A 27,249-nucleotide genomic window follows, 5' to 3' on the forward strand; every position below is an offset into this window, starting at 1 on the left:
TGTTGAGAATTACACTCTGCAGAAACAAAAAAATAATGCTGTAATGTTTCCCCACAATGGCATGCTCCAGTCACAATATAACAAGGTGTTCTGAAGTACAAATATTTTATTGCAACGTTTCATTATTTACAGTACCGTTCCCTTTGTCCCTGGGCGCTACCAAAGTGCAAGCCATTCCAAACAGGAAAGCTAAATGATGGTAACTCACCAGCAAATATGACTGTGCCTTATGCTCATACTGTCCTGCCTCTTCCCTGGTACTGAATGCAGAGAGGTCTGCTGCTCTCCCTGGTCACCTGGAACAACTTGGGAAGGTGAAACTTTGGTCACAAAGGCTTGTCTGTTGGTCTGTTCAAGGTGATGCAGTAACAGGGATCTGCAGCCTTTCCAGCTGGACTTCACTTGGAATTCAGGGTTTCTGACTGTAACAAGACACCTTTGTACACAGCACTGTCAAGTTTACATTTCAATTTTTGATGTAAGTACTCGTTTACTTCCAATTCTTTTTATTGCTTCTTCTCATTAGTTTATGTAAGCTTTAAGCCATTTGCCTGTTTTGAGGCTAGATCTTCCTGGCTTAACTATCTTAGAAGAGCCAGTACCTCTAGAATTACCACAGAGTTGCTACTGGATACTGAAATTGGAGGTGTCATCTCCTAGAATTGCATTTAAAGGTCTTTACAGAATACTGCAACTTCTCTTATGCATTTCCACTGACGTCTACATCTCAAAGTAGGACAAATTACACTGGTTACTTCAGGGATGACCTCTCAACAGGAACTTGCCTTTTGGCGGGCGGGTAGTTACTACAAATTTTATTGAAGACTGTTCTAGTGGCTAAACTCAGGTCAAGAATCTTTTCAGCCCTCTAACAAGTGTATTAGCTACTCTGATAGACAGGTTTCAGGCCGAGTACCTGCAATTTCCACTGCTGCCAGCAGTCCCTTGGGAGATGGGCAGTGAACTCTGCTCCAGTTACCTCAGTGTGCAACGGGGATGTTGTTACCTTCTAAAACTTGAGACGCTTTGTGTTACAAAGCCCTTGCACAATTACGAAATGTTTAAGACTACGTTCCTGAAAGTAAGTTATATTAAATGGCACTCGAGTCCTCCAGAAAACGTGTAGCAGGGCTGTTGCGTGAGGCTCAGCAGTACTAACTGCTGCGCTTTCCCCTCACCCCATGCCTGGTTCACAGTTCAATAATAAGCCCCTGCAACAGCTGCCTCAAATGATTCTGAAATTACAACTTCTCAAAAATGGGATGACTGCAGCTCTGGCAGGTTTCCTCCTGTAAGTCATGCTTTTATTCCATGTTTTCACAGGCTTTTCTGTATCACTATTGACAGAAAGCTCCCAAAAGCTTTACAGTTGCAGAATGTAACATTTTCACAAAGAAAATGCATTGTTTTTATTTTTTAACCCACCATACAAAACATGGAGTTTAAAAGCTCTGCAGTGCCTCCTTACTATCATTCCTCTGGAAATTGGAGAGGCAGCAGAGCTCACATGCAGTCAACAACGTTGCTGGATCCTTGGCCCACGTCCCGGATCTGACTGCTGAGACAAGAGCACACAGCCACGCCTGCCCCTGCCCTGCAGTGTGACACGGAGCCAACAAGTTCCCACCTAAAGAGATGGCAGGGAAAAAAAAGTAAGTTCTTGTCCTTTGTAAGCAACTTGAAAGTATTTCTTTTCTGTTTCTGAAATTCTATTATACAGCCTGTTTATTCTGCACAAAAATACACCCTGCTAGTTTATTCTTATTACTTCCCTGGTAATTTAGTGCAAAATCAGATTGAAACGAACAGAAGAGTGTAGTTTCTTATTGAATGAAGGAAAGAAGACAAGGGATGGAGAGGAGGAGGAGGTGCTTCAATATTTACAAGAACCTAGTGGCATAAGCAGCACTGCTGCATTGCTAGTCATGGATATTGCTCAATTATTACCAGGAAACAACAGAAAAACTCCTGCTGCACGCTATTTCTATTATGCTGTGTTTTCATATAGGCAGATTTCATTGTCTTATTAGGCCAAATAAAAAATGTACATTACCTATTCACTACGGGATCAAATGCTTCCACTGTATTCAGGTACGCGTTGCCATTATGACCTCCAACTGCAAAAATTTTACCCATCAGTGTCGCTATACCAACGCCACCCCTTGGAGTTGTAAGCTCTGCTACATACTCCCATTTGTTACTGCGTGGGTCAAACCGCTCCACCGAGCTCAGTGGAGAGTTGTCATCAAAGCCACCTGCAAAGAGTCATCACATGATCAGTTTTTAGCCACTTCTAGTGGTGGTGATATCCAGGACTGGCACTATCAGGCTGTTCTCAGCATTCAGTGGGCTAGTGTCCAGCTCTATTTCTTTATGTGACTTTTACAAGCTCCTTGAAATTAATCTCACAACTCTCCCTCCAGTCACCATACAAGCATCACCAAGAGTGACAGTCGGGTTCTGTTCAAGTTGCAAGGAGAGCTACTTCTATTGTGTTTTTCATTTTAACGATGTGTAAGATTAATTTAAGGAAAAAAAAAGAGTTTCTAATTTGGAATAGAAAAAAAAAAACCTAAGACCAGTAAAAGGGTGGTCCTGATCTTATTTTGACTTAAGCAAAGTCTTGTGGTATTTTCAAATGACAGCATTGCTGAATACATGAGTAGGAAAAAAAAAAACCTCAGGTAAGACTTTGGTGGTGCATTTCGCTTGCTGGGGTGTAGCTGTCAGAGGGGCATTTTACTCAAAACCTTTTTAATCCCTTAGGATAATACAGAAGGCAGAGCTCTGCACCTGTCATCACGGCATACCTACCTGGCATCTTCCTCTCTCAGGAGAGCAGGTGAATGCAAGGTAGAGCAGAACAAGACCGGCCTAGGACAACAGGCTGTGGAATAAGTGTAATCACTGTGCAAAAAAGCTACTGTTGTCTACGCAGAACTAGTCTAAACAGAACTAGTGCGCTTTGACAGTGCGTGAATGTAAGAATCATTTTCCTAAAATGAAACTCAAGATTAGTGGATCCTGAGAGGATTTTCTATATAGACGTGCTGTCCTGGACAGTATATATAGCCCTCCTGAAATGTGGGTTAGGAACTGCTTTTGATTTCCTCGCTAACATACCTTTGTTTAAGCGTGCCCTGGTTGTGCTTGCTTTCTTCTCCTGCCCAAGAACACAAAGTACAGGTCAGATCTATCTGTTCCCGTTCCTCTAGCAACAACAGCCTCTTCCAAATGCCAGTACTTGGCAGAAACAGCACTACAAAATGCTACATCCCTACTCACCGACAACATACAAGCAGCCGTGGAGCTCACTGACACCGTTGCCAGCTCTTCGCTGACCCATCTCTTTCACTTCTATCCACTTATCCAAATGGGGATCGTATTTCTCCACACTGGAAAGAGATGCTACACCATCATTGCCACCCACAGCGTAAACATGGTTCTGGAAAACAGTTGTATAGAGAAAGATTATTGTATTTGCTCAGGTTTTCATAAGCAATGCTAAAATTATAGGAAAACATGGGATATCCATACAGTCCTAATTAAGTCTGCTGTTGGAATTCTTAAATAAAAGTAAATAATTATTGAACAACTCGTAAACATTATCCTCAAAGAAGTGAAAAAGTTACGTAGTGTTGCAGATACTTTGCAGAGTAAGCATGGCAACAGGGGTATTAAAGTGCAGATGCATTCAGTACCCTTAAACATAGTAACTATGACAAACCAGTCTACTGAATGAGACAGGAAGCATTAGCCTGATGTTATTAGAAGGGTCCTGGTACTTGCTCCCAGTACCTCAAATACTGTTGAAACAGGGAGCAGAGTTCAATTTGATATTACTATTACTATATGATAAGTATCCTAAATATCCTCACCTTTTGCACAGTTCCATAGGATTTTGATGACTGGAGGCGCTCAGACCCACCAGCTGCATTTTGTTTAAAATCTTGTGTTCTGCCTTGTAAAATCAGATTTGAAAAGCCGGTTGGTTCCTCAGTTGGCCCTGACTTGGGAGGAAACAGTCACTTACCACAAGGGCTACGGAGCCGACTCCTCCTCTGGGAGTGTTCATTGGAGCAACTGCACTCCATCGATCAGAATCAATGTCGTATCTTTCCACATCGCTGAAGCAAGTGTTGTCATCTAAACCTCCTATTGCATAAATGGGGCCACCAAGGGAGGCAAGAGCGATTCCTCTCCTAAGGAAACCACAGGATCAATACTTCAGTGCAAATCCTTAAGGAAAGGGAATGGAAGAGACACATCAAGTGCAGTGTTACCTGACTGGCACCTTTTTCAAACTATGAGGGGGAAAAAAGTAATGAAAATTTTAAAAGTGAAGTTCATAATAAATAATGACCAGTAACTGTGGCTGGCCCTCTCCACACCTCTGCCAGTCTTGCAGCTTTATCCTGAAAGTGTTTTGTATGTTTGTAGCTTCTCATTAGAGGGGCTCTAGAGTTTCATCTTAACTTCATCTCAGCTTTCCCAGGCACCTGCATGTTATTGTGTGATCCATGAACAGGACTGTTGCAGCTAGAATGTTCTTAGACTGAAAAAATACAACGCTCCTGTTTAAAAAACCAATTAAAAAAAAAAGGCAGGGGGGCATGGAATACTGTTTTGACTGAATGTCACCTAAGGCCCAAGTCCTCTACTTACATGCTTGGATATATGAGATTTTCTTAGTTGTTTGATTTCTCTCAGTACTGAATTTTACACCTCCTAGCCTGTTTTATTGAATCTGATTAAGAATGAAAACCTGCTGGTTTTAACTTTGTTGGTACAGCTGCTGCCACAATTTGGAAATTATTTTTTTGGGGAGTGATATTAATATACATTAAAAGGCAAACCTGTGATGGATATTAGATGACTGAACTCTAGCAAGATTTTAATTGCAATTTCTTCCATTCTGTTATTTTCTATTAAGCCTGTGTTAAAATAGTTGTCAGACTTTTTTTTTTCCCTACTGAATCTACAATATGAGAGTACAAACGGTACTACAAATTAAAAGTATGGTCTACAATGTAAGCATTAAGTTTCTGCTTTAACTACCAAGACAGATGATTTATCATTTCACTGAGAACATTCTTGTCTCATTACACAGAGAGCAGGCCCACAGATACCTGGGCAGGAATGATGGAGGCACAATCTTTCTACAGAATAAACATTGTGGTGATATCCTGGGCTCATCTTAAATTGCCTCAGCAGGTAACGTAGTCACCATCAATGGTAGCAGGGTTGTTTGGTTTTTTTAACCAAGTATTCCGACACCACCTCTGTGGATGGGAGTAGTGGAACATAGCCAAGGCATAGCAGCGTTTTCATTTACCAAGGTACTGAGTAAGAAATGTCACAGAAACCTAGGGGCGATGTTTGCCGATATGTCCTGGGGTGGTGGCAGGAGGGAGGAAAAGGAGCAAGAAGCCATTCTTAGGAGTCTGGGTCGTCTTTGATTAGGTCACAGCTACACAGAGCTTTAGGACTTAGCCATGCTCAATATTTTCCTCTTGCTTGTACATGATGCTTTTAGAAACAAATAACAAAACAGAATGTAGAATTAAGGAGGTTGATTTAAATGACAGCAGAAACAAAAAATTCTAGTTCTGTGAGTCTAGTAGCTCCTTAAAAGAATCTTACATGTCAAAAGGCAAGAAAAATCCTCGGTCTGACTTTTAGTGTTTTAGTGCTTCTGGCCTTTTGTGGCAAAAACATAAGCAGCTATTGGTTTTCTGGGCATGAAGTATTTATCTGTGCATGTTATGCTGCTCACTCTTCAAAAAAGAGCAAAACAACCCACAGAGCCAGTTAATCAGTTTCAAGTTCTTTACTGGGCATAGCAGAAAGGCCCTAGATATCAGAATGTAAGCACAGCTGGAGTAGAAGAGCGCTCTGCTCCAGAAGCCAGCCTCCTCTTTCCGCCCCCCCAACCCCCCACCCCCCCCCCACCCCCCCCACCCCCGAAAAAAAGAAAAGGGTAATAGAGTGACAAAAGAAAGCCAAAGTGTAAACATAACCAATGTTACCAGCCAGGGCCTCTCCCTAGAGAGAGGGATTGTGCAGTTTGGCACTGAAATACTAACAGTATGTTATGCACAACTTTGCCTTTGTGCAAGTATGTGATGTATGCAACTATGTGATGCAGATTTGTATTTTACTTTAAGCTAGTAAATAAAGCCCTAAAATAAGAAAAAAAAAATCCTAAAAGTTGCACAGTTTTGAAACCCAAATAAAGGCAGGACAGATGATTTTTTTCAGTATGAGCAAGAAATGATATATCACAGACTAGGACTTAAATTTTGAATCACAGGACATGTACCTCTTTGTGTTCATTGATGCCTTCATCATCCACTTGTTTGTGAGGGGATCAAATACTTCCATGCTTCCTAAGTGTTCATTTCCATCATGTCCACCTACTGCGTAGACTTTACCTGAAACACACACACATCTTTCAATACAGAGATTGCTTGGCAACACTTCAGTTTTCATTTATGTGATGTCCCTGCCTGTGTGGAGACAAAAATATCAAAGGTTAAAGTTTTCAATATCAGGATTTTAATAAATATGGACTTTATATTTTAATATGCTGTACTCAACCAGAAATCTGTTCTAATGTGGACTTTTATAGAAAGCTTGAGATACGTAGAAAAAAAAATCTTCCCATAACTTGAGTACTGCAGGTCAGATCAGTTTTGGACATTTGTATCAGTCTCTCCAGATTTTCTATGGGGGGAGAAAAAAAATCTCTGTTCTGCTGCAGCAATGCGGGGACTACTGTGTACAAGAAGTTGCATCATGGGTGCTAAGTTGCTCTGGACTGCACGGACCTGGTGTCAGAAGATAGAGACCCAAAAATAAAGGTAGGTCTGCTCTCGGAAGAGTTATGGTCTCAGTGACTTGCCTGTATAGATTCAATATGAGGGGAGGTAGCATGAGTACTAGCAAATTCTCAGTGACTCTGCTGTGTAAGGCCATTTCTTTATAAATGGATTAAAAAAAATTAAATCACCTATTAAAGCAAGAGGCTATATATAGTTCACAGAATCATAGAATGGTTTAGGTTGGAAGGGACCTTTATAGGCCATCTAGTCCAACCCCTCTGCAGTGAGCAGGGACATCTTCACCTAGATCAGGTTGCTCAGAGCCACGTCCAACCTGACCTTCAATATTTCCAGGGCTGGGGCATCTACCACGTCTCTGGGCAACCTGTTCCAGTGTTTCATCACCCTCATTGTAAAAAATCCCTTCCTTGTATCTAGTCTAAGCCTACCCTCCTTCAGTTCAAAATTATTATCCCTTGTCCTGTCTCAACAGGCCCTACTAAAAAGTCTGTCCCCATATTTCTTATAAGTCCCCTTTATGTACTGAAAGGCTGCTATAAGGTCTCCCCAGAGCCTTCTCCAAGCTGAACAACCCCAACTCTCTGTTTGCAGTAATGTCTTTTCAGTAACCATGCTCTCAGATTTTTTCAGAATCAAAAACCCTTTCACAGGGAAGAAGCTTTACTAAATTGAAGAATATACAGCAGTTAAGCCACTGCAAGACAGATTTATTTAGTAAAAGTACCAATTCCAGCAAAAGCAGCAAACAAGTGCCTTCTGAATAGGGTTGCTTGAATAGGGTTACTGACCTCCCACAGAGATCACACCCACATGCCGCCTTCTGCTGTTCATTTCAGGGCCAAAGAACCAGTTGTTCTTACTGATGGAGTAACATTCAATGCTGCGAAATGGGTCACCTGATCCACCTCTACCACCGACACAGAACAGCACACCTGAAGAAGACAAAACATGTTTCCAGAACACTAGCAGGAAGATGGGAGATAAAGTTGCATAGCAGAGTGAACTGAAAATTATGTAGTTCAGGAGAAGTTGTATTTCACTTCGGCCTCAAGGGGCCCCCCCTTTCACAAGGGGCACAGTCATTGCCCTGTATAACTGGATGCTGGATTTTGGCCTTTGCTTGGCATGCTGCTATGGCGATTAACCATCTATGCTTTTGCAAAAACATATGTAAAATATGCTTTGCTTTTTGTGATTTTGCTTAGGGAGATGCACAGATTGTTTGCTAAATGTAACAATGTAAAAATTAGGATTTGCAGTCTGATATTCATCACTTACTTTTGGTGTAGGTTAGCCAAAGAGTTTAAAAGTTAGCTCAACCTTCTCACATCAAAAGGTAAGTGTCCACTGTTTTCAGTATAGCTTTGAGCATACTGCCTGGTCATAACATACTTAACAGTTCTAGTTTTAGTACAGATAGAGCCAATCAGGATAAATGCTTTAAAGAAAGAAAATGACTGCTAAAGTTCTGCTAGAAAAATGCAGACCATCACCTAATTACTAGAGAGGTACACAATGGCTTCCCCAATTTTGCATGAAGTCGTTAACAAACATTTATACCAAGCTATCTAACCCTGCACAGATGCGCCACCTTTTCTCCACGCCACTGCCTACTGGATAATCAGACACACATTTAATTACCAGCAGTCTGCTTCCTTGGTGTTGTGCGAATGGAGTACTCAAAGTCTGGCACTGCCCTGCTGCTCAGGTGAAGGTGGTAGTTTCTTGCTTCATCCAGCAAATCCCTACATTTTAGATTCTGCTTGACAATCTCTTCCTTTGCCACAACACCCATAAGGAAACAAATGGGCAAGAGAGGCAGCCGTACCTGACAGAAATGAACACAGTTGGAGTAACGGCCTGAACTGAGTCTCACGATTTACAGAGATGCACGCATAACAGATGGCAGCTTCTGAGCCAGCTGCCAGCTCCATGCTCTTCACTAAAAAAAGCTATTTTTTTTTCCAGAATAACAGCAATATGAACAGTTCTTTTTTGTAACAAATGTTTGCTACAACCATTTGCATTTAAGCAGCAGTGGAGAACTGTCTCTTGGCCCAGGCTGAGCAGAAGTAGTGCCGCTGCCTGTACTGCACCTGTGCCTGCCCAGTGTGAAGCAGGCGGCATCTGTGGCTTTACCAGGATAGCCTGTGTCAGGTTAGTCTGCTGAGGGTATGAATTTTCAGCCCATTGCTATGCCAGCATAAGAAGGCTTTTGCTAGAATGGTTCATTTTCTTTGGCTGGCAGGTCAAGAAGGAACCACTGTCAGCATGAGCTAAGTGTCTATTGAGGAGGTATTGCTAGTGCAGTAACACCTTTCTCTAGCATGGATATGACAGACTAGAGGATTAAAAAGAAGAAAAAAAGGTTGAGAGCTAATTGTTTCCTTCCCCAAATCCTCCTGCAGTTCCCCAGAAGAGAGCTGGTGACCAGGCTGAGGAATGGAAGGCTTTTTCTGGGTGAGGCCCAGGTGGTTGCTGCCCAGAGCAATCTCCAGTGAAAGGTCAGATCTGAAATAAGGTACTCCTCCCCAGAGTCATTTATTTCAGCAAACCTTTCATTTGTCTTTGAGAGAAACAGTGAGGAATATGAAGTACAATCATGTGCAAAGGTGGGACAGGTGTTAGCAGGGGGTGGAACTGAAGTAAACCACCATCTGACTTCCTAAGGTTTGGAGTCTGCTGTCAAGCACCGCCCAGCTCAGCAGCAATGGTGTGGTCCAGTATCGCCAGTGCTTCTCAGAGCAGCAGGATGGTGCTGTTATATGGCTGACAGGTGTCCCTGTCTTTAAGCAAGTGTCTCTACCAGTTCGTCCACGCACTTGCTTCCAGTCCCACTTCTGCCTTTACTTTGGCCTGGCTTATTTTAAGCTGATGAAAAGCCCCACTGTAGCCCTGCTAACAGACTTGTGAGGTTAGTGGTGTGGAAGGAACTCAAGGCTGACAAATTCAGAACCTCATTATAACAGTGAAACCCATAAAAGGCTGATTACGATGTGGGTAATAACTGTCAAGAAGCCCAGTCATGTTTTCTGCTAGCAATAATGTCCACATCAGTTGATGGTTCCATATACTGTGACAAATATTTACAGGAAGGGGGTTTACTTTTTAATTGCTTCATTCTAGACTCCAGCTTCCCTAAATAGAATAAAGCTGTTAATATCATGTGCTAGCACAACTGGGCAACAAAAATAAATTTTTTTTAATCTCAAATTATCTTGCCTGTAAATCTAATTATAGTGTACTAAAGGTTTTTTGTACCAAAAAACCTCATGCTAGTCTAGACGAAACCAAAGGCTTTTTGGAAGACAGTTAATAAACAGTTGTGATCTTTTACCAGGAAATGTGAAAAAATGATGCATGAAGACAACAGCAGCAGCATGTTAGTGGATCTCTCATTACGCACATGATGCCAACATTAGCAGTTCTGCCAAATGTAAAATACTCAAGTTGGAGTTCAGTGACAACTGAAACAGCACATTTGATCCTATCTGCTAAGATACATAGGGCATTTTGCAGCACATGGCAGGTACCTCCCTCCTCCCCAGCACCAGTTCTCCATGCCTGTCCAAATACTGTATTTTAAACTCCCATAATCAGCACATATGGAGCTTGAGTAACTGAAGTACCTAACGCTTTGACAGGAGGAGGATGAGTGTTTAAATAAGTTCAGCTGAGTGACCTTTTGATACCTATTTGTGTTTCTTTCAGAAGCAGTGGACTCACATCAAGTCTAGACAATTAAACTGCAAACTCCTTTCAGATACTACAGGTAACAAGCAGTGCTAGTCTAGTGAGCATTAAGGAGTCTAGCATATGTTTCCTAGCCTGCCTGTAGGTCTAACACATCCTGGTCTTCTGTTAATTAAATATATGGAATATTCTGTAAGTAGCACAACTTGATGTGACACATCTCCATTACAGTTTTACTTTCCTAGCCATGTAAAAAACCCCCTCCACAGCTTTGCTCTCCTTTCTTAAGCACAAATACTTACCAGCAAGGGAATTGAGCATTTCAAGTTGTAATAATATCAAACCAAGTGAAGTGGTGGCTTTATGTTCTCCACTGTGTGTAAATCTAGGAAGTTTCTGCTCTAACACACATGCAGCTTTTTGTTGGCTCCCCACCCCCCCAATAAGGAGCATAAAGTGAGTACTTTTCTCTCTACAGAAACTGGAGAATATGCCTTCTTCCTGATAGTCAAGAGATCTGACCTGCTTCCACTGTCAACTCACAATTGTGACTACCAGATAAGACACCAAGTGCTACGAACATTTTTCATCCTGAGATCTACCTAAGTACAAACAGTTGATTATACAACTAAACCAGTGATGAGACAGGCACCTGGCGCCTCGGTCTGCCCTACCTGTGCAAGTATTTCATCCAGCCAGGTAGCATGATGCTGTGGATTGGCTAGCAGCCACTTGATAGCAGCATTGTAAACTTGCTTCTCATTTTCAATATTCAGGTCATTGGAGGACAGAAGTTTATGGAGGTGCTGTGGTGACACACTCACAAAGTCTTCGCACTCCACCACTTCTGTAAAATGTTCGCAAGCATACTGATCGGCCATGTCCATCAAATCAATGCGGTTGTGACTCTCTGCAAATGCCCTGACTGCCAGGCAGTTGGAGGGATGGAAGTGCAGCTTCATGTATTCACAGCACGCCTTTGCTACCAGTTCCACCTGAAGAATGCAAGCAGCATACAAGAGAGGCTGGACGTTATCCACTGTCAGAGTAAGCCGGGAGGAGTACACAAACTTCACGAGGTCTTCTATTGCATCACCATCGAAGTCCCTGATCTCAATTAATGTCTGCTTGGCTTCAGCCATTTCCGAAAGAAACATGGCTCTGAAGTAAGGTATAACACAAGCTAGCACCAGTTTGTGGCAGGAGATAAGCTTTGAACCAACCTGAAAAAAGGAACAAAAAAAACCAGCCATCTTTTACTGGAATGTCAGTTTCAGCTATGAAATAATGGACAGTTAAGCTGAAATAAGAATTCTGAACTTGATATGCATTGAGCTACTGTATTTTGTTCAAACAAATTAACTCCATTTGCCCTGTACTTCTGACATTAGTCAATGTATCCCAAACAGACCTGAGTTGTAACTTGGCCGCCAGAGTAGGGCAAGGCCATAACACAAGGAAGCAATAGCACCGATGCACTGAACTAGCTTTTCTTTTGAGAGCCATGCCCTATTTTTTTAAAATGAAACATCCTTTCATAAGGATACCTAGAAGGGTATCTAGAAGGTTCATAGGAACCTTCTAGATGCATCTTGGAGAAAGGAGGAGACTGCTAGGCATTTGTTTGGTTTATGTGTATGCAGAGACTTTAAAGTGTGTGTGGGGGAATTATAAAGTGACATTTTTAGACTACTTAATTTAAACCTCTGGACTTTTACTGCTGTTTATAGGAACAAATTCATGTAAAAATGCAGTAATAACAACTACTGCAGGGATTATTAGAAGTTACCAATCACTTCAAGATTTTTAAAAGCTGTTTAGCCACAAAAGCCAGAGTATTCCCCATAAAAACAATGCAAAGTAAGCTTTTTCACTTACAAAATTCTAGAATTCAGTTATATTTAAAAGAGAATGTAAATACTGAAGGTAATAAACAATCCACTACTTGTTTGTATTACAGGAGTGCTTTCTTACAGCCTTGGTCATTCTGCAGTCTGGACTAACATAAAGGGATGGCTGACTTAAGCAACCAGTTTCCCTGACAGACTTGAATTACATGTTCATTTTCAGATGAAGGTGTTACAGTCAGCTGTCTTGCAATTTTAAAAAAAAAGGATATTATTATAAAAGATAATTTGGAGGTTTTTCTAGCTCTGATTCAATACACAATTGTTCTAGCCTTTTTAAAAGTATGTATTATCAACACAAGTGTAACCTGCCTGGTGAGCTGCAAGCTGAGTACAGAAAGCAAACACACATAAAAGAGTACACAGATTAAAAGAGAGGAAAAGATGGATGGCTTAGTGTGAGTTAATTAGATCACTCCAAAAGGGACAATTCGGAGACCTACCAAATGAACAAAAAAACCAAACCAACAGGAGAAAAGCAGGTGGTATGCATCTGCCACTTTCTGTCTTCTGACAGGAAACTGTAGGTATCCCATTAGCAGTACAATAGGTGAATTCCAGATTTTAACTCTTTGGAACAGAGGAAGTCTCCCTCTGTGCTCGCACGGTTTACCACTGTTATGGTGTCAGCACTCCAACTAATTATAGTACTCATGCAAAAAGATGCTTCCAGCTGGTCTGCTATATCATGGAAAGCTAGGCCATTCTCACCTTAGGAGATTTTTTATTCTGCCCATCATCCCACTCTCTAACTAGATCTTTCTTTTGAATTAAGTGTCTTCACTATTTTAGCCAAGTCTGCTTCATTTTAAATATCTTGCATGCTCTTGGTATTTTGAAATCAGAGTTCCCCTCCTGTTATTAATTATCATATTTTAAGAGCCAGCAGTTAAATCAATAATTCATCTGACAACAGCAATGCCAGAATTGCTCACCATCAGAGGTCATGCACAAAAGCAGAAAGTTCAGTAGAGAAGTAATTATTCTAAAACATGAGAAATGCCTGAGCTCTAAAGAAAGAAAAAGAAAGTCCTCCAGAAGATTCAGTTCAAGATACAGTTACCAGTTTCTTGAAAATCACTGATTTAGGAAGCTTTATGGTAAGATGTACGTAGGTTGCTCTAGCCTCTATAGATTATATTCTCTAGTTGAGGACTGGAAGCCAAGTCATGCAATCTAATATTCTTAAATTACCAAGTAGCTCCACACAAGTAATACAAATGAACTTTAATACAAGCTTAACTTAAGGAAAGCTAAACTGCAGCCACAGAAAAGTACATTTTCCCAGCCAGGTTTCCCTAGCAGGGGTGTATGGTTAACTGTGTTTATAAAATAAGACTTTCTGCCCTTTTTGCAAGTATGGGTAGAAGGGGAAAAAGGTGAGGATGAAGTCAAGAAAGGGGAAGAAGAGGGTTGTTAAGATTTCTGACATGAACCTTTTTCCCCAAAACACCTTTTAAAATGGCAGGTGTAAGAAGACCTAACAATGACCTCTCAGGCAAGTTCTATTTCATGGCTCTTGTGCTGTCCAGAGCAGCTTCAGTATTGTTATTCAGGGTCCTGTGAGCATTAACTAACCTGTTATGAGCCACTGGACCTATTCGCTGCACCATCTAGTGCCTGTCTGGTGACAGGCAATTTAATACCTGCTGTGAAGCAGAACAGAAAAATGTTCTTGCTTATTCTGCTTCTGTTGTCCACTGGGGTGGAAGGGAGAGAAACCCTCTTCCTCTCAGAGAGTTCCATTGTCTCCAAAGTGTTTTAGAAAGATGAGATGCCTACTGGTGCAGGGGCACCAGGAACACACATCTGTCAAGCATTTGCCCTGTTAATATCCAATAGTAAAAGTGGTAGGCAAAAATTTTCTCCTAAAGGCATCTGTTGTTTGTTGTTGGTACAGGAGCTAGGCTTCACCTCTTTTTCTTAAATAACTGTCTTGCTAGACAACTAAGATGTCTAGCTAAGCAATACTTAATATTTGTAGGTGCTGACAACTACTGTTACAGATGCTAGACACAAATTTAGTGTGATCAGGATATAAGTAATATATAGCTGAGTTACAAAGAATGCCTTAAAGCAATGCTATGCAAGAATCAAAACTGGTTTCCTTTTCCTCCTTTACTCTTTGATCAGCTGTAGAACATAACTGTCTGGGTTCTTTTTTTTTTCCTCTCTGAGAATGCTGGAAATTAGAGTTGCTCCAGAAATCCTGTTTGTCACGAAAGATCTAGCAGAACAACACAGAATGCAGAAATAGAGATAAAATCAGGGATGAAAGTGTGTGAGAACAAAAATGCTATGAGGAGCTGAAATTGCACAGTAATATACTGATCAACTGTGGGAACTTGCTTGGAAGGCAAGGTGGGTGAGGTCAGAGTCATGTAATTCCTCTCTCCCACTGTCAGTATCTTAAATGCTTACATTTTAGTTGTAAACTTCCTAAATAAGGGAAAAAAGCATGAGCCTATCTAGAGATGCCTCAGATCCAACAGGTATTCTATGGCTTCCATACCCCTGCCCAAATTCACAGCCACCTCCAGCACACATATTTGTAGCTTAATCTTCAGACTGTTAAATGCAATGGATGTGTAACAATATCACCTTCAGTGTAACATCGCAGAGCTCTCCAGCTTCAAAGAAGTGAAGAAGAGAGCTGTGAAAATCCTTCCAAGCCTCATTTGCTTCAAATACAAAGACGTCATCTTCACCATCACTGTTGGAAGACCTAGTTTGCTGCTGCTGCTGCCGCCTTTTTCCCTTTATCAGATGTTGTTTTGCCTGCTCTGGGACCATGGATTCTGAAGCCATTGGCTGTTGTTTCTTTCACTGCGTGAATCTTCAAAAACTCCTGCCAAGACAAAATCCAGCCCATCAGGAGTTAAGTCCTAAAATGCACTTAAGTACCGTTCATCTTCCTGTTTAAAAAAAACACACACACAAAAAAAGCAGATGAGCCATTAGGTACTGCTAGTACTTAACACTTTTATTACATGTTATAAATACTACCTATAACCTTACTTGGGGAAGGTGGGAGGAGAAGGGGGGAAAAAGACCCACAATCAAGAATCCTGTGCAGGTACCTTTAGGAAAAGCCACTGTTTACGAACTCGTTGCCCATGTTTCTTGCAAAAGACATGAAAAAGAAAAGGCAAGGATGTATCTTCCAACATTCCAGATCTCACTGCTGTGGATGGCAGAGGAACTGAAGGAACATGGCCCACAGACAACTGTGCTTCTCTCTCATCACTGCTGCCACAGACAGACTATTGATGTGACCTGACAGGTATTTTGTATGTACTTATTACTTAGCTTTCCTAGGTCTCTTCAAAACCTAAAGCAATCCTTAAGTGTTTTGTGCGATGTAAGCAAAATATAAAAAGCATCTACAGAACTAGAGAACAAAAATTTACACTTATAGAAAAATCTTGGAATGAAAATTATTTTCTTTTATTTAGCAACCGTATTAATGCAACAGATTTATATTTAAAGCGTAACAATGAGTGTTATGCAAAAGTTTGCTTCTGATTGCTAGCTTTTATTTTTTGGACTGTTTACCCAACTTAGCTGAAGATATTTAAGGTGTCTAATATTTATACAGCTCAGACGAAAGGAATCTTAGCCCTAGTAAAGCTGTGATGTCAGTATAGCTGAAAGACAAATCAGGGAATCCACAGACAATGGGGAGAAGGCTTTCTCCACTTCTGTCATTCAGGTATTTTACTCTTCCTGCTATTTGAGCTTCAGTTAGGTTAAGCTTGAAGTCCACCTTTTTATTTGTAAATTTTTTTCCAGTTTGGTAACATATTTTAAGTTTCAGCTCTGTGTGTGTAAAAGCTGTGAAAGCCAACTCAGCGAGATTTAGGCTGTGCATGTGCATACTTTGTGGAAGATTATGAAGTCTACAAGGAAGTTTGAAAGCATGGAATTACTGAACTCAGCTTACAAGCAAGAGTTCTGTTAGACTTTGACAAGGGAAGTGAATGGATTTATGAGGTTTTAAGACAAAGCCTCTGGAGAACATATTTAATAGCGTGTTCTTCTCTTACACTGGCTAGCTTTGGTTTTCCTGTTTTCTGGTTAATTTATTATGCATTCATTCTTCATTCTACTCTAGGAGTTGATGATTGCTGTAGTTCAGTGATTTCTGCTCATGGACTCTGGTGTTGGAGGAAGTGGACTGACTAAAGTAACAAAAAATTCTTCTACAGTAAAAATCTAATGTCTGGGAGCAGAGCTGATTTTCCTTTGGGATATTTTGAAAGTGTCCATGCCTCTTATTAAATTTACAACTCCTCATGCATATGCATTGGTACTGGAGAAAGAGCAGGAAGTGACTTGAGGTGTTCATACTCATTTCTGCTGTAGATCAGAGGGTTGTTGCCAGCTCCATGTCCTGTGCAGTGACAAGGCTGTTGGCTGCACTGGGCCTGGCAGGTTAAAGCAAGATCAAACATGCCTAGAATATTCACTAATGGTGCTGTCAGCAAGGTAAGTATTCTTCCTTTAAAAGGTATCTAAGAGAAAGGGATTACTTCCTCCAGAACCACAAACTAGCTCAAAGATATTACCGGTCACAGGATATTTGCATAGTTTATAGCAAGGAACACCTTTTTCTGCTGAAAAATTAACTTTTATTCTGCCAGATTTGACAAATTACTATACTAAGATTTTTTTCTAGTTCATTAGGAGGAAAAAAATCTTGATTATTTTGTTCTCCTCTTTTAACTTCAAATTAATCCTCCACTACTGGTACTCACCACCCTTGCTTTGTTTAACATGCCCTTTGAAGAAGTCACTACTACCACAGAGATATAACACTAACACTGAGCTTCAGAGGCAACCTACTAAAGTTACCAAAGTGAACACAGACAAGCAAGAGGAAAAAGAGAGAAGCTGAAATACCATACAAGGGTTTTGAAAAGCATCATGTTATTATTCATTCAGAGGTAAGATACAGCACCTTTAGCCTATACTTCTAGGGAACTCTTGCTTATTTTGGTCCTTAACTGACACTCTCACTTCACTGTTCCCTAGGTATGCACACCTAACAGTATTTTTACAGCCAAGTAGAAACACTGCTTTCACACAGAACTGCCACTAAACTGCTTTCAGTCGGAACTCCAAACTAAACGATAGTTTGCAGCTCCAAAGTCGTAACGTTTTTCCATCTGGCATATATGCTACATTTATCCTCATCCTTTAACTGCAACTGCATGTATACTGTCTGAAACCATTCTGTGTCTCATTCTAAAAGAGGCTGATGGTGTACATTTTACCTGTTCTGGGTATGCCATTGTAAGCACCAACACAAAACCCATGAGTCTTATCGGTGCTGTTGGAGTGACTTTTTTTAATGTTTTAAATAAACTGAGCAATAACACAAAAGCCAAAACAGAACTGATTTTAAGCAATGCTTTTCATCTGTATCTGATGCCTATATCCATTGAAGCTCTTGGAGATATTCTGAGCTGTCACCTGTAAAAAAAAAAAAGTTGAGCACATATTTGGATTTATATATTTAGTACACACTAAGTACTCACTTGATATTGCAGGGGAAGAAACTAGAAATCACACCAGAGGAGACCAAGGCCATTACTCAGGCACATAGCCATAGATAGGAGAATCACATGCACAAGGGAGCTCCCAGTGTGGCAATATCAAATAACTATATGGGAACATGGGAGCAAGTCAGTTACTGCTCCTCAGGTAAAAATAAGTTTCTGTAACATGTTAAAAATTAACATGTTTAATATAACCTTAAGGAAATATTCAGATAGCAATAGTCTGACACAGTTCAGTTTCATTGTGATGAGACTTTGACAGATAATATCTTAGGTAAGATCCTTGGTCTTCCCCCAAGTCACCAATTCAGGAGCATTTTGTTTCTGTGATACATCTTGATCATCCAAATCTTTTTAGATATCTATCCACAACTCCTCCACTTGTCTTAACTATAGCATCTCACAGTTTCAGTCTTTAAAAAAATCATCTACTAAGGAAAGTACCAGCTGTAGCCATGAGACAGCTGTAAAGCTAGCTTTGAAGGAGGGCCAGGTTGATGTATATATCCAGTTTGCTGTTAATTGTATTTGGCTTGAGAAATAACACTATTATGAATTATATTGTCTATCTAAAAAATCAAGTGGTTTTCACAATCAGAGGTTTAAGGTAAGTCAAGAGCCACTACCATACTTAACTTCTGTAAAGAGCCAGGCTTATCAACACAGTGCATTACTAGAGTTAAACACAAAGAGAAGTAATATTACAAATGTAAAACACAATATTAAGATAATGTATTGAAGTGTGTGATATAAGCTATCACAACCCAGACAGAAGGAGAGAACAAGTGTTTAATTTGCAGAAAATACTGGTTTGGGCTGATGTGAATGCTTAGCTATAGTCCTTTACTGTTCTCAGATTTTAAATGGAACAGAAATGAGTTTTAGTAGTGCTGGAATCAAGATACTAAACTCTGGAAATCTGAAGGTCCTGCAGAAGTCACAAAGGCCAGTATATTTCAACTCCAAACCTACTCCTCCTTCCAGCCTGAAGCACAGTGGCAAATAGTTTTGTCATTGCATAGCCTTAAAGGGATAGCATATGAAAAGAGCAAGAAGTTGAAGTTGTGTTTTCAGATCTTTAATTATATACAAGTTCACTAATTTAGGAACCACTAGCTAGGAGGATTAACCAGCATTTAAGTCAGCATGCAAGATGCTCTGTTAATTATATGCTAAGAATCCACAAACTGAGAGAGAAAAGCCATTTACAGATTTGCTCCCCAAATCAACAGTAATGCAACAATAACATACAACTACTTGAGGTTAGTTTAGTACTGGGTGAATGCTGCAGACTTACACTATCTTTCCTCTCTAGAACAAAACACTGCCATGGCCATTCTAAACCTCAACAACATGTGCTCCCGTTTCATCTTGGCAGTTAAGTCTTCCAGCCTCCCTACAGTCTAGTATTTTGACTACACTAAGAGTGTAAGTGACCATCACAGAAAGTGACTGACTCTAAGGAAACTAAAGGAAGTGCCTCATTTTCATAACATCATCTGTTATCCCTTGTAGGCAGCTGCTTGACACTTTCCATGAAGGAGTAACTGTCTGAATAAAAAAACCAAACCACACATTGTTTATAGCTCACCACTGTTTGCTGAGAGCAGGTCAGCACTTGTTCAAGTCAAATATTTAGAAATATTGATGATGTCTGCTGTTTCCAGAGTACAGCCGTTCCCAGAGTACAGCTGTTCCAGACCCGATGGTGTTCTGGTCCTCAGGCAAGGGACTGAGGATCCCCTCCTAGCTATTCCTCACTATCAAACTTGGAATAGCAAGCAGGGATGGGAGGTCAGAGCTCAATCACGTTATCTTGTATCTGCTGCAATTCAGACAACAGTAACTTCCTAAAGTAAAGTGATTTGGATTGAGACATTCTAGCTGAATCTGAAACTTAGTTACGTTTAAAATTCCTCAAGTCACATAGAGTACTTATGTTCAGTAGAGGTAAAATACCTCAAATAATTTTGAAGCAAAAAAGAAATGGAAGACATTAGACAGAGGCAGGACACAAATGAACACTGCTGTTTTTCCCGTCATGAAATTAAACCCCAGGAATCCTGGCTGACAAGCCAGCCTAGATGTTGGAGTACATAGCCTCCTCCCCCACCAGGTACCCTAGGAGACAGTGCCCCAGAAAGAAGGGATCGTCCTCTTTCTTCCACTGACACAAGGGAGGAAGACATTTCAGTGATACAGAACAGAAACAAAACCAAGACTCCCACTATAACCACAACTAGGCAGTGTTCAGATGAGACATATTATGATACCCATAAATCCAATGCTCTTTATGAGCAGTGGTACTGAAGTTGGAAAAAAGAAGGAAGAAGTCCAGGAGAAATCAAGATACAGGTGGCATTTCACCAGCTATCCTGGATGTAGTTTTGGTTACCCACCCCCAAGATGAACAGAAATCACATTGTGACTTGTGCAGAGAAAGGCAGTTAGCCTCACTCAGAAAACAAAAGGACTTTTTAATTGAAGAAAATTAGAAATTTGCCTTCTGTAAATACAACGTTTGTAGCCCTATGAGCAGGGAGGTTTTGGAAGTGACTTGAGTATGAAGAGACTGCGTTTGTACACGTGGCTGTGTAAAACTAACTTGTCTAATATAGAGCCTGATGAGTCTCTGCGGGTAGTTATGCACTGGTGCTGCTGACCACAAGATTAGGTAAGCATATGCAGTGACAAGATCTTCTCCAGTTTAATCTAGCTAACACAACAAGTCTAGTTGATGTCCTGTATTGTACTAAGAAAACTTGAACATTTGAAAAGAGGGCAGCTGGCAGAGCAAAGGAAGAGACAGGGAGAGAAGTGGGAAGGGCAGGAGGCAGCTGCAGTGCAAACTGCAGCCAAGCAGCAGCTTTGGCAGGGACTGCACAAGCAAGCAGCTGTTCGCCTTCAGTCTGGTTACAGCTGCATCACCAAGAAGGAACATGGAGGGAAAAAACCTGATAGACAAAATAGTGTAGAAAAACCTTGGTACTCTCCCCTTCTCTGTTCACCAATTCCCTCAAAGGAGTTATGGAAGCCTCATGCAAAACTGCTTAGATGCCCATGCTAATTAGGTCAAAGCAGACAAGGTTGGAAAACATGGGAAAGTTCAAGTTACACACTGTATTACAAGCCTAAGCCTACTGTACTTTTCAGCAGAAAGTTAATTTAACAGAAAAAAAAAAAATAATCAGAAACCACACATCTAACTGGTTTAGCTTATTTAAAACCACCAGGCTTCCTTTTGTAGAAAATAATTAAAAATTTTCTTAGGCAACACTAATATAGAATTTCTAGATCCTTTCAGTATTTCAGAGGTTCTTTGTAGAAGAAACTGACATGTGTTATTGTTTGTGTTACTTTTCACACAGGTAGTTCAGAAAACAGTGAAATGGGTACAGTTGGCACCATCTTTAATCTGCTTCTATGAACAAAGCCCCATCAATGCTGTAGACACACAGTAAATGAGGCCAGCTCTTTCTTGGAAAAATGCAACAGAAAAAGGACAGAAAAGGTGTTTTGTAGAGCATGAAAAGCATAGTCAGATATAAATCTCATTTTGGAAGTAATTCTACCTGGCAATCCCTTGATATTGTTTTCTGACAGCTTCTTCCCTGCTTCATTTGATCCAATATATGAGTACGCTCAACAAAGTTCTACTGAGGTTTAATCCCCATTTCCATCAAACACCAGAAAGGCCAATTGTCTTCTGGGCTTTATGGGATGACAGGGTGATGATTTTGTTCAATTTTGCATAATCAAAACCAAACCAACAACCTAATATATCATGATTTACTTATGCTTGATTTACTTTTGCTTCAGAACCACCAAAACCCATCAGAAGCCCCAGAACAGCGAAGATGGACTGTTTTGCAGATACAGGTGTACTTAAGAAGCTATTTATTTATGCAAACTAACCATGGGAATATCCAAAAAGTAGAACACAAAAGGAAAAATACTGCAAGTCAGTGCAATTTTTGGGAGCATAGTGAAGTGTTAATAGATATGTAACAAAAATTTTAACTAGTACTTTACATTCATAAGAACACAGAACAGGCCTTTACAAAGGAGAGGCACTATTGTCTTCTCTGATGGACCTGATTAAAAATAACAATAGTTCAATGGTCTCCACAGCAATGTTTAGTCCACCCCTTCCTGCAAAGTGTTAACAGAGAGCAAAATAATTTCTAAGTTATTTGTCAGCTGCCCTTTATCACGGACATGTAAATCAAGGCATGGTACCCACCAGAGCATCCCAGAGCTGTAGCCAAACACTGTTTCCCATACACCCACCAGCCCCGTCCTCTCAGTGCTCTCTGCCTTAGCTGCCAAACGTCATCACATTCTCTCATCTAGAGTTGAGATTCACTGAGGCTGCAGCTTCACATTACACTCACAAGTTAAACTGCACAAACCATAAAGCAATACCATCTTCCTTTTGTCCCAGAACTGTAAGGGTCCTTCAAAATCTGTTTGAAATCAGTAGGGAGCAGAGGTAACATAAGACAAAAGGTTTCACAACCCAAGAAGCTATAACTATTGATGCAGGAAATTATTATTACAAAATCTGTTTGGTGAAGCCTGCTGAGGAAGAACTAAGACACTGGCTAACTGGTATTATGCTGCCTTGCATCAAATTACTGGCAGTAATTACACAATGCTTGTGTCCTCTTGTAACCACACTGATCAAGCTTGAATTTACAAATATATGGCTGACGAAAACTGGATGCCAGGCGACTGACATCTCACTAACAATTTATAAAATAAACCAGGTCATAGGGACACTGCTAATCACATGCTGCACAGCAACTATAGGCACAATCTTGGCATGTTACAATGCAGACACACTTCCTACATAACACAAGAGTTCACAAAGAGCTTACGGGGAATCAGCCCAAACTAAATCAAAAACCTCAGACTCAATTGCTTAAAGAAGGTGGCTGAACATTTTGCAGGTTAACCTCCATTACAAGCAACCAAAGCCATATCATAGAACCACAGAATTGTTAAGGTTGGAAAAGACCCTTAAGATCAAATACAACCGCTAACCTATCACTGCCAAGTCCACCACTAACCCATGTCCCCAAGCACCACGTCTACCCTTCTTTTAAATACCTCCAGGAATGGAGACTCAACCACCTCCCTGGGCAGCCTGTTCCAATGCTTGATAACCCTTTCGGTGAATAAGTTTTTTCTAATATCCAACCTAAACTTCCCCTGGTGCAGCTTTAGGCAATTTCCTCTCACCCTATTGCTTGTTACTAGGCTGAAGAGTCCAACCCCCAACCTCACTACAACCTCCTTTCAGGTAGCTGTGGAGAGTGATAAAGTCTCCCCTCAAGCTCCTCTTCCCCATGCTAAACAACCCCAACTCCCTCAGCCACTCCTCATAAGACTTGTTCTTTAGACCCTTCACCAACTTTGTTGGTGACACAGCTGTGACATATGTGACACAGCTGTTGTAGTTTTAGCTTGTTAACATTTGATGAGTTATTTTACCTGCTGTGGTACTTTTCTACCATGTGTGAATGTGAACTGTTTCTTGCTTATACTTGTTGAAGCCTTTGCAACAGACACAGAAAGCCAGGTATCCCTGAGTTTTATAACTTCTACTATTACAGAATATATAGGAACGACTAGGCAGAGGAAATGCAGATCTATGAACTAGGAGGCCCTATTTGGTTTGTGAACTACCTCCACACCCCTTATGGATAAGAGTTTGATTAACTGATACTTACCAGCAGCCAAACAATCGGCTTGAGTGGAGATGGGAAGGTGGACCCTATCAAAGCAGGAAGGAAACTCAAGCAGGCAATATAAAGAGCTGGTGGAGTAACAGCATCTGAAATTCTCATTTATATGACAAGGAAGGAGAGATTGGGAACTCCTGAGGCTCTTCCCAGTAGCAACAGGTAATTTTTTGCTGTTTTTTTTTTACCACAGGAAATGCTTGCTTTGGGATAACTGAAGTGAATTTACTTGTTATCCATTTTAAGATGTCAAGAGTAAGCTGACCAGGGCACTAGGTTCTCTGGCTACAGTCCCTGCAGTAGTGAATTACATGCAGCAGCTTGAAACGTTTGGACTCCCAGCTCAGTTTATTTGCGGGTTTTTGTCTCTGCGCCTGAATCGCGTGGCAATTAAAAGCTCTGTGAGCACAGGAGTCCACGAGTGCCTCCCAAAGAGTAAGTCCTCTGATGCTGAGGAGAGGCCAGCCCATGCAGCATGCCACCCTTGCGTGCTCTTGCAAGGGGCGTAATCCAGCCCTGAGTGATCTGCACCAATTCTAGGTTAATTTACAGGAAATCCACGCTCGGTTTGAGTCTCTGAAGCCGGCCGCGGCAATACCCGTTTGCAATGCCAGGGAGCCGGGCCTATTACCGTCCCTCCGCCCCGGGGCCGAAGGAGCGCTCCAGAAACGGCGTCCGGCGCTCCCACGCGGGGTGGCGGCGCGCTGGAGGGCACAGGGCGGCGTCGGGGTAAGGATGGAGCTGGGGGCTGCCAGGATAGTGGAAAACGCGCCCGCCCGCGCCAAAGCAAGCAGGACTGCTTGCCGTTACACCTGAGGGAGGGGGGCGAGTTACATAAAGGCAGGGACAGCCCACCATGGCGGTAGCGGGCCTTGGCAGAGGGCGGCAGTAGGAGCGCGGCCGCGGGGGAAGGGCCGGGAGAGGGGCGCAGCCCTCCCGCCGCGGGGAGGAGAGGGCCCCCCGATTTCCCACTGCCCCCCAATTTCCCACTGCCCCCCGCTCACCTGCGCTGCTGCGGGTCGCCGGGTTCCGCCGGGGCGCGCGCCCGCCGCCCGGCCGGCAGGAGGGGACGCGCGCCCGCGCGGGGCAGGGCGGTGGGCCGGGGCGCATGCGTCGGGGAAGGCGGGGCGGCGCGGCGCGTGGCGGCCGTTGGGGCCGGGTCCCGCCACCGTGTGCGGAGGTGGTCGTCGTCCCGCCCTCCCGGGGGCTGCTCCCACCGCCCGCGAGGTGAGGAGGTCTCCGTTAGGCGCCCCGTGCCGGCCGGGCCCTGCGGTATAAGGCTCCTTCCCACTCGGGCCCAGTGACGTTACGAACGCCCAGCACTTTTCCCCACACTCCTCCGCGCCGAGAGCACCGTAACGGGAAGGGAGGTTTGGTCCGTGCCGGGGCTGGCGCCGTAGTTTTACCTCTCTTGGCTTTTCACCGGAACCGCGCCGTACCTGGCCGTGCAGGAGTTACGCGCTGCAAGGGCTCGAGTGTGGCGCGGCGCCTGGAGTTCCGGGACCGCCTTTTAAGAACCGTAGGCAAAACGACACAGTGAGGGGGAGGCAGCTGCGTGCGAGGCTTTTGGTGCTGTGGAACAATGTGCTGGCAGAAAAAAAGGGAGAAGGCAAGCTCCGCGTTGAAAACGGGAGCGTGAACTCCGCCGCTATCGAACAGCGGGCCAGCAGCAGAGCTGATTTTAGTGCAGGCAGTTTATGGTGACTGCGGAAAGCAGCTGCTGCTGCTCCAAGGGCAGGCTTTGATGCACTGTTGCTGACGTGAGTTGCTCGCTCCGTGCGTTGCATCGTCTTCTCGGGCAGGAGAACCACCGAGGTGGCCACGAGCTGATGGCTGTTCAGGGTGGCTAATCCTTTCGTGCCAGTTCTGCTCGTTTGTCAAGGGGTGTATGGGAATAGTTACTCTTCTTGCTATAGTTGCTCCCTTACTTTGACTGTTGTCTTTCCATTAGAAACTGTTCTTTTTACATTAGAGAATGGTTTCTGTAAAAAAATAAGTTTTCCAGGTGAATTTAAAAAAGAAAAAAAACAACAGAATTTGCTCATGAGTAAAGGAACACGAGTGCTGCTGCAGCACATGCTAGGCATCCATCTCAGGACAATTTCACAGTGACCGTGAATCTGTTGGTTGCTATTATCTCATATCCATGTTTCTCTTTTCTGATTCAATGCCATGGACCAATACTATGGAGCTTACCTCCTTTCCTCTTAGCACGTAAAAAAGCTGCCCTTCATTGGGAAGCAGAGGCAGGCAGAACAATTCCCAAGAAATGCCGTCACCCTGTCCTCCCAAAATCTGAACTAGTTCAGTATCCTAGTCTACAGATCAGAGTATCCCGCTTCAGAGGAACTGCCCTCCATGAGTTCAGAGACAGGGGAAAAGGCTGTAACTGTTCCTTCCTCCCCACCTGTCCACCAGCTCTGTCCCATACAGTGTGTTTATATATATAACTGTCTCACACAGTGCTACCACACACCTCCTTCGGTGCAGGAATGTTTCCCCACTACGTACTTTCCCCCAAGTTTGTTTCAGTCTCTTTGTAGTGCCTGTCTCTGCCTGTGGAGCAATAAGGGTAAGTCTTTGTCCCGTTTGGCTTAAAGCTTGACTTGAGAACTTGAAAAGAGTTGGCTAGGAATGTTTTACAGCCTGTTAGAATCAAAGAAAGACCTTATTAAAGAAATACATGCCCTGGGAAGTACAGAGTCTTCTTAAATAACCGCCTTGTACAAAAGCAAGCACAGCTAGCCAACTGAAAACGCCCTCTGCCTCTAGCCCCCCAGCTCAATAGTTTTTCCAGTTACGTCTGCAGAGTTGAAAGCTGGACTCACATGCTGCATGCCAAGTTCACCTCAACAGATGTGCCTAATAATTCTAGGATTTCTTTTTTTCCTGAATAAAACACAATTCTGCTGAAAAGCAGGAAGGTGTTTTATAAATCCATGCTTATCTGAGAACGAGTGGCTGGAGTTTTACAGTTCTGCACAGAATACATGTATACTGTGTTTAGGAGGAGATGGAGATTTATTTTGGAGTTTTTAAAGGCAAAAATGTCCAACTAAGTAGCACTGCTATTTGACCTGGCCTGTTAGAGAAAGGACCAGACCTTATCTGTGGCAAAATGGGGATAATCGTTATTATCTAACTATTGAATGGGTTTGGGTTGTTATTCCCCAGCCCCCTGCCAGGTATTCAGAGGTCAGAGGTGGTGAAAATTCAGTAGGAAACAGCTGAAATGCTTACGTGATGCACTGAACTGCCCAGAGTGCACTAGTTTTGATCAACCCAGAACATTTTAGGTTTTACATAAATACATCTCAGAAAATTCCAGTTCAGCAATGCCTTAGTGGCTATTTTTCTGAATACAAAAAGCCAAGCAATCCTCCTCAAATCCATTCATGTGGTTGAAAGCTACTAACCTGTATGTATGTGGCAGAGATGCTGCTGGCCGTGAGCGGTTTCCAGAAGGCTGTAACTGGACAAACTGATGCATATGGAC

The 27,249-nt window shown here is 42.2% G+C and overlaps 1 protein-coding gene and 2 long non-coding RNA genes across 8 annotated transcripts; 2 read left to right on the forward strand and 1 right to left on the reverse strand.

Moving 5' to 3' along the window:
- Positions 1-17: 17 nt before the first annotated feature.
- KLHL8 (kelch like family member 8) lies at positions 18-27,249 on the reverse strand. 6 transcript variants are annotated; one of them, XR_012660219.1, is made up of 11 exons: positions 24,758-24,868; positions 15,047-15,293; positions 11,213-11,761; positions 8,487-8,673; positions 7,634-7,777; positions 6,323-6,434; positions 4,034-4,202; positions 3,286-3,445; positions 3,124-3,163; positions 2,054-2,255; positions 18-1,627 (listed from the first exon to the last, which is right to left on the reverse strand). XR_012660219.1 is itself a non-coding variant. In XM_075090363.1 (11 exons), the coding sequence occupies exons 3-11, from the start codon at positions 15,251-15,253 to the stop codon at positions 1,504-1,506; spliced, it is 1,854 nt and encodes a 617-aa protein (XP_074946464.1). In that variant the 5' UTR covers positions 15,254-15,293; positions 23,742-23,785; positions 24,758-24,797; the 3' UTR covers positions 18-1,503. The 6 variants fall into 6 exon arrangements, 5 of the variants coding, with proteins under 5 accessions (XP_074946464.1, XP_074946465.1, XP_074946466.1 ...); XM_075090363.1 differs by lacking the exon at positions 3,124-3,163 and adding an exon at positions 23,742-23,785 and having other exon boundaries at positions 24,758-24,797; XM_075090364.1 differs by lacking the exons at positions 3,124-3,163; positions 24,758-24,868 and adding an exon at positions 27,170-27,249.
- Positions 1,571-6,863, forward strand: LOC142056108 (uncharacterized). The gene is made up of 3 exons (XR_012660224.1): positions 1,571-1,652; positions 5,111-5,214; positions 6,764-6,863. It is a non-coding gene; the product is annotated as an uncharacterized LOC142056108 (long non-coding RNA).
- On the forward strand, positions 8,670-12,494 carry LOC142056107 (uncharacterized). Its single transcript, XR_012660223.1, has 5 exons — positions 8,670-9,002; positions 9,254-9,366; positions 10,186-10,374; positions 10,557-10,617; positions 11,017-12,494. It is a non-coding gene; the product is annotated as an uncharacterized LOC142056107 (long non-coding RNA).

Source organism: Phalacrocorax aristotelis, chromosome 4 (genome assembly GCF_949628215.1).
Source record: "Phalacrocorax aristotelis chromosome 4, bGulAri2.1, whole genome shotgun sequence".
NCBI lineage: Eukaryota > Metazoa > Chordata > Aves > Suliformes > Phalacrocoracidae > Phalacrocorax > Phalacrocorax aristotelis.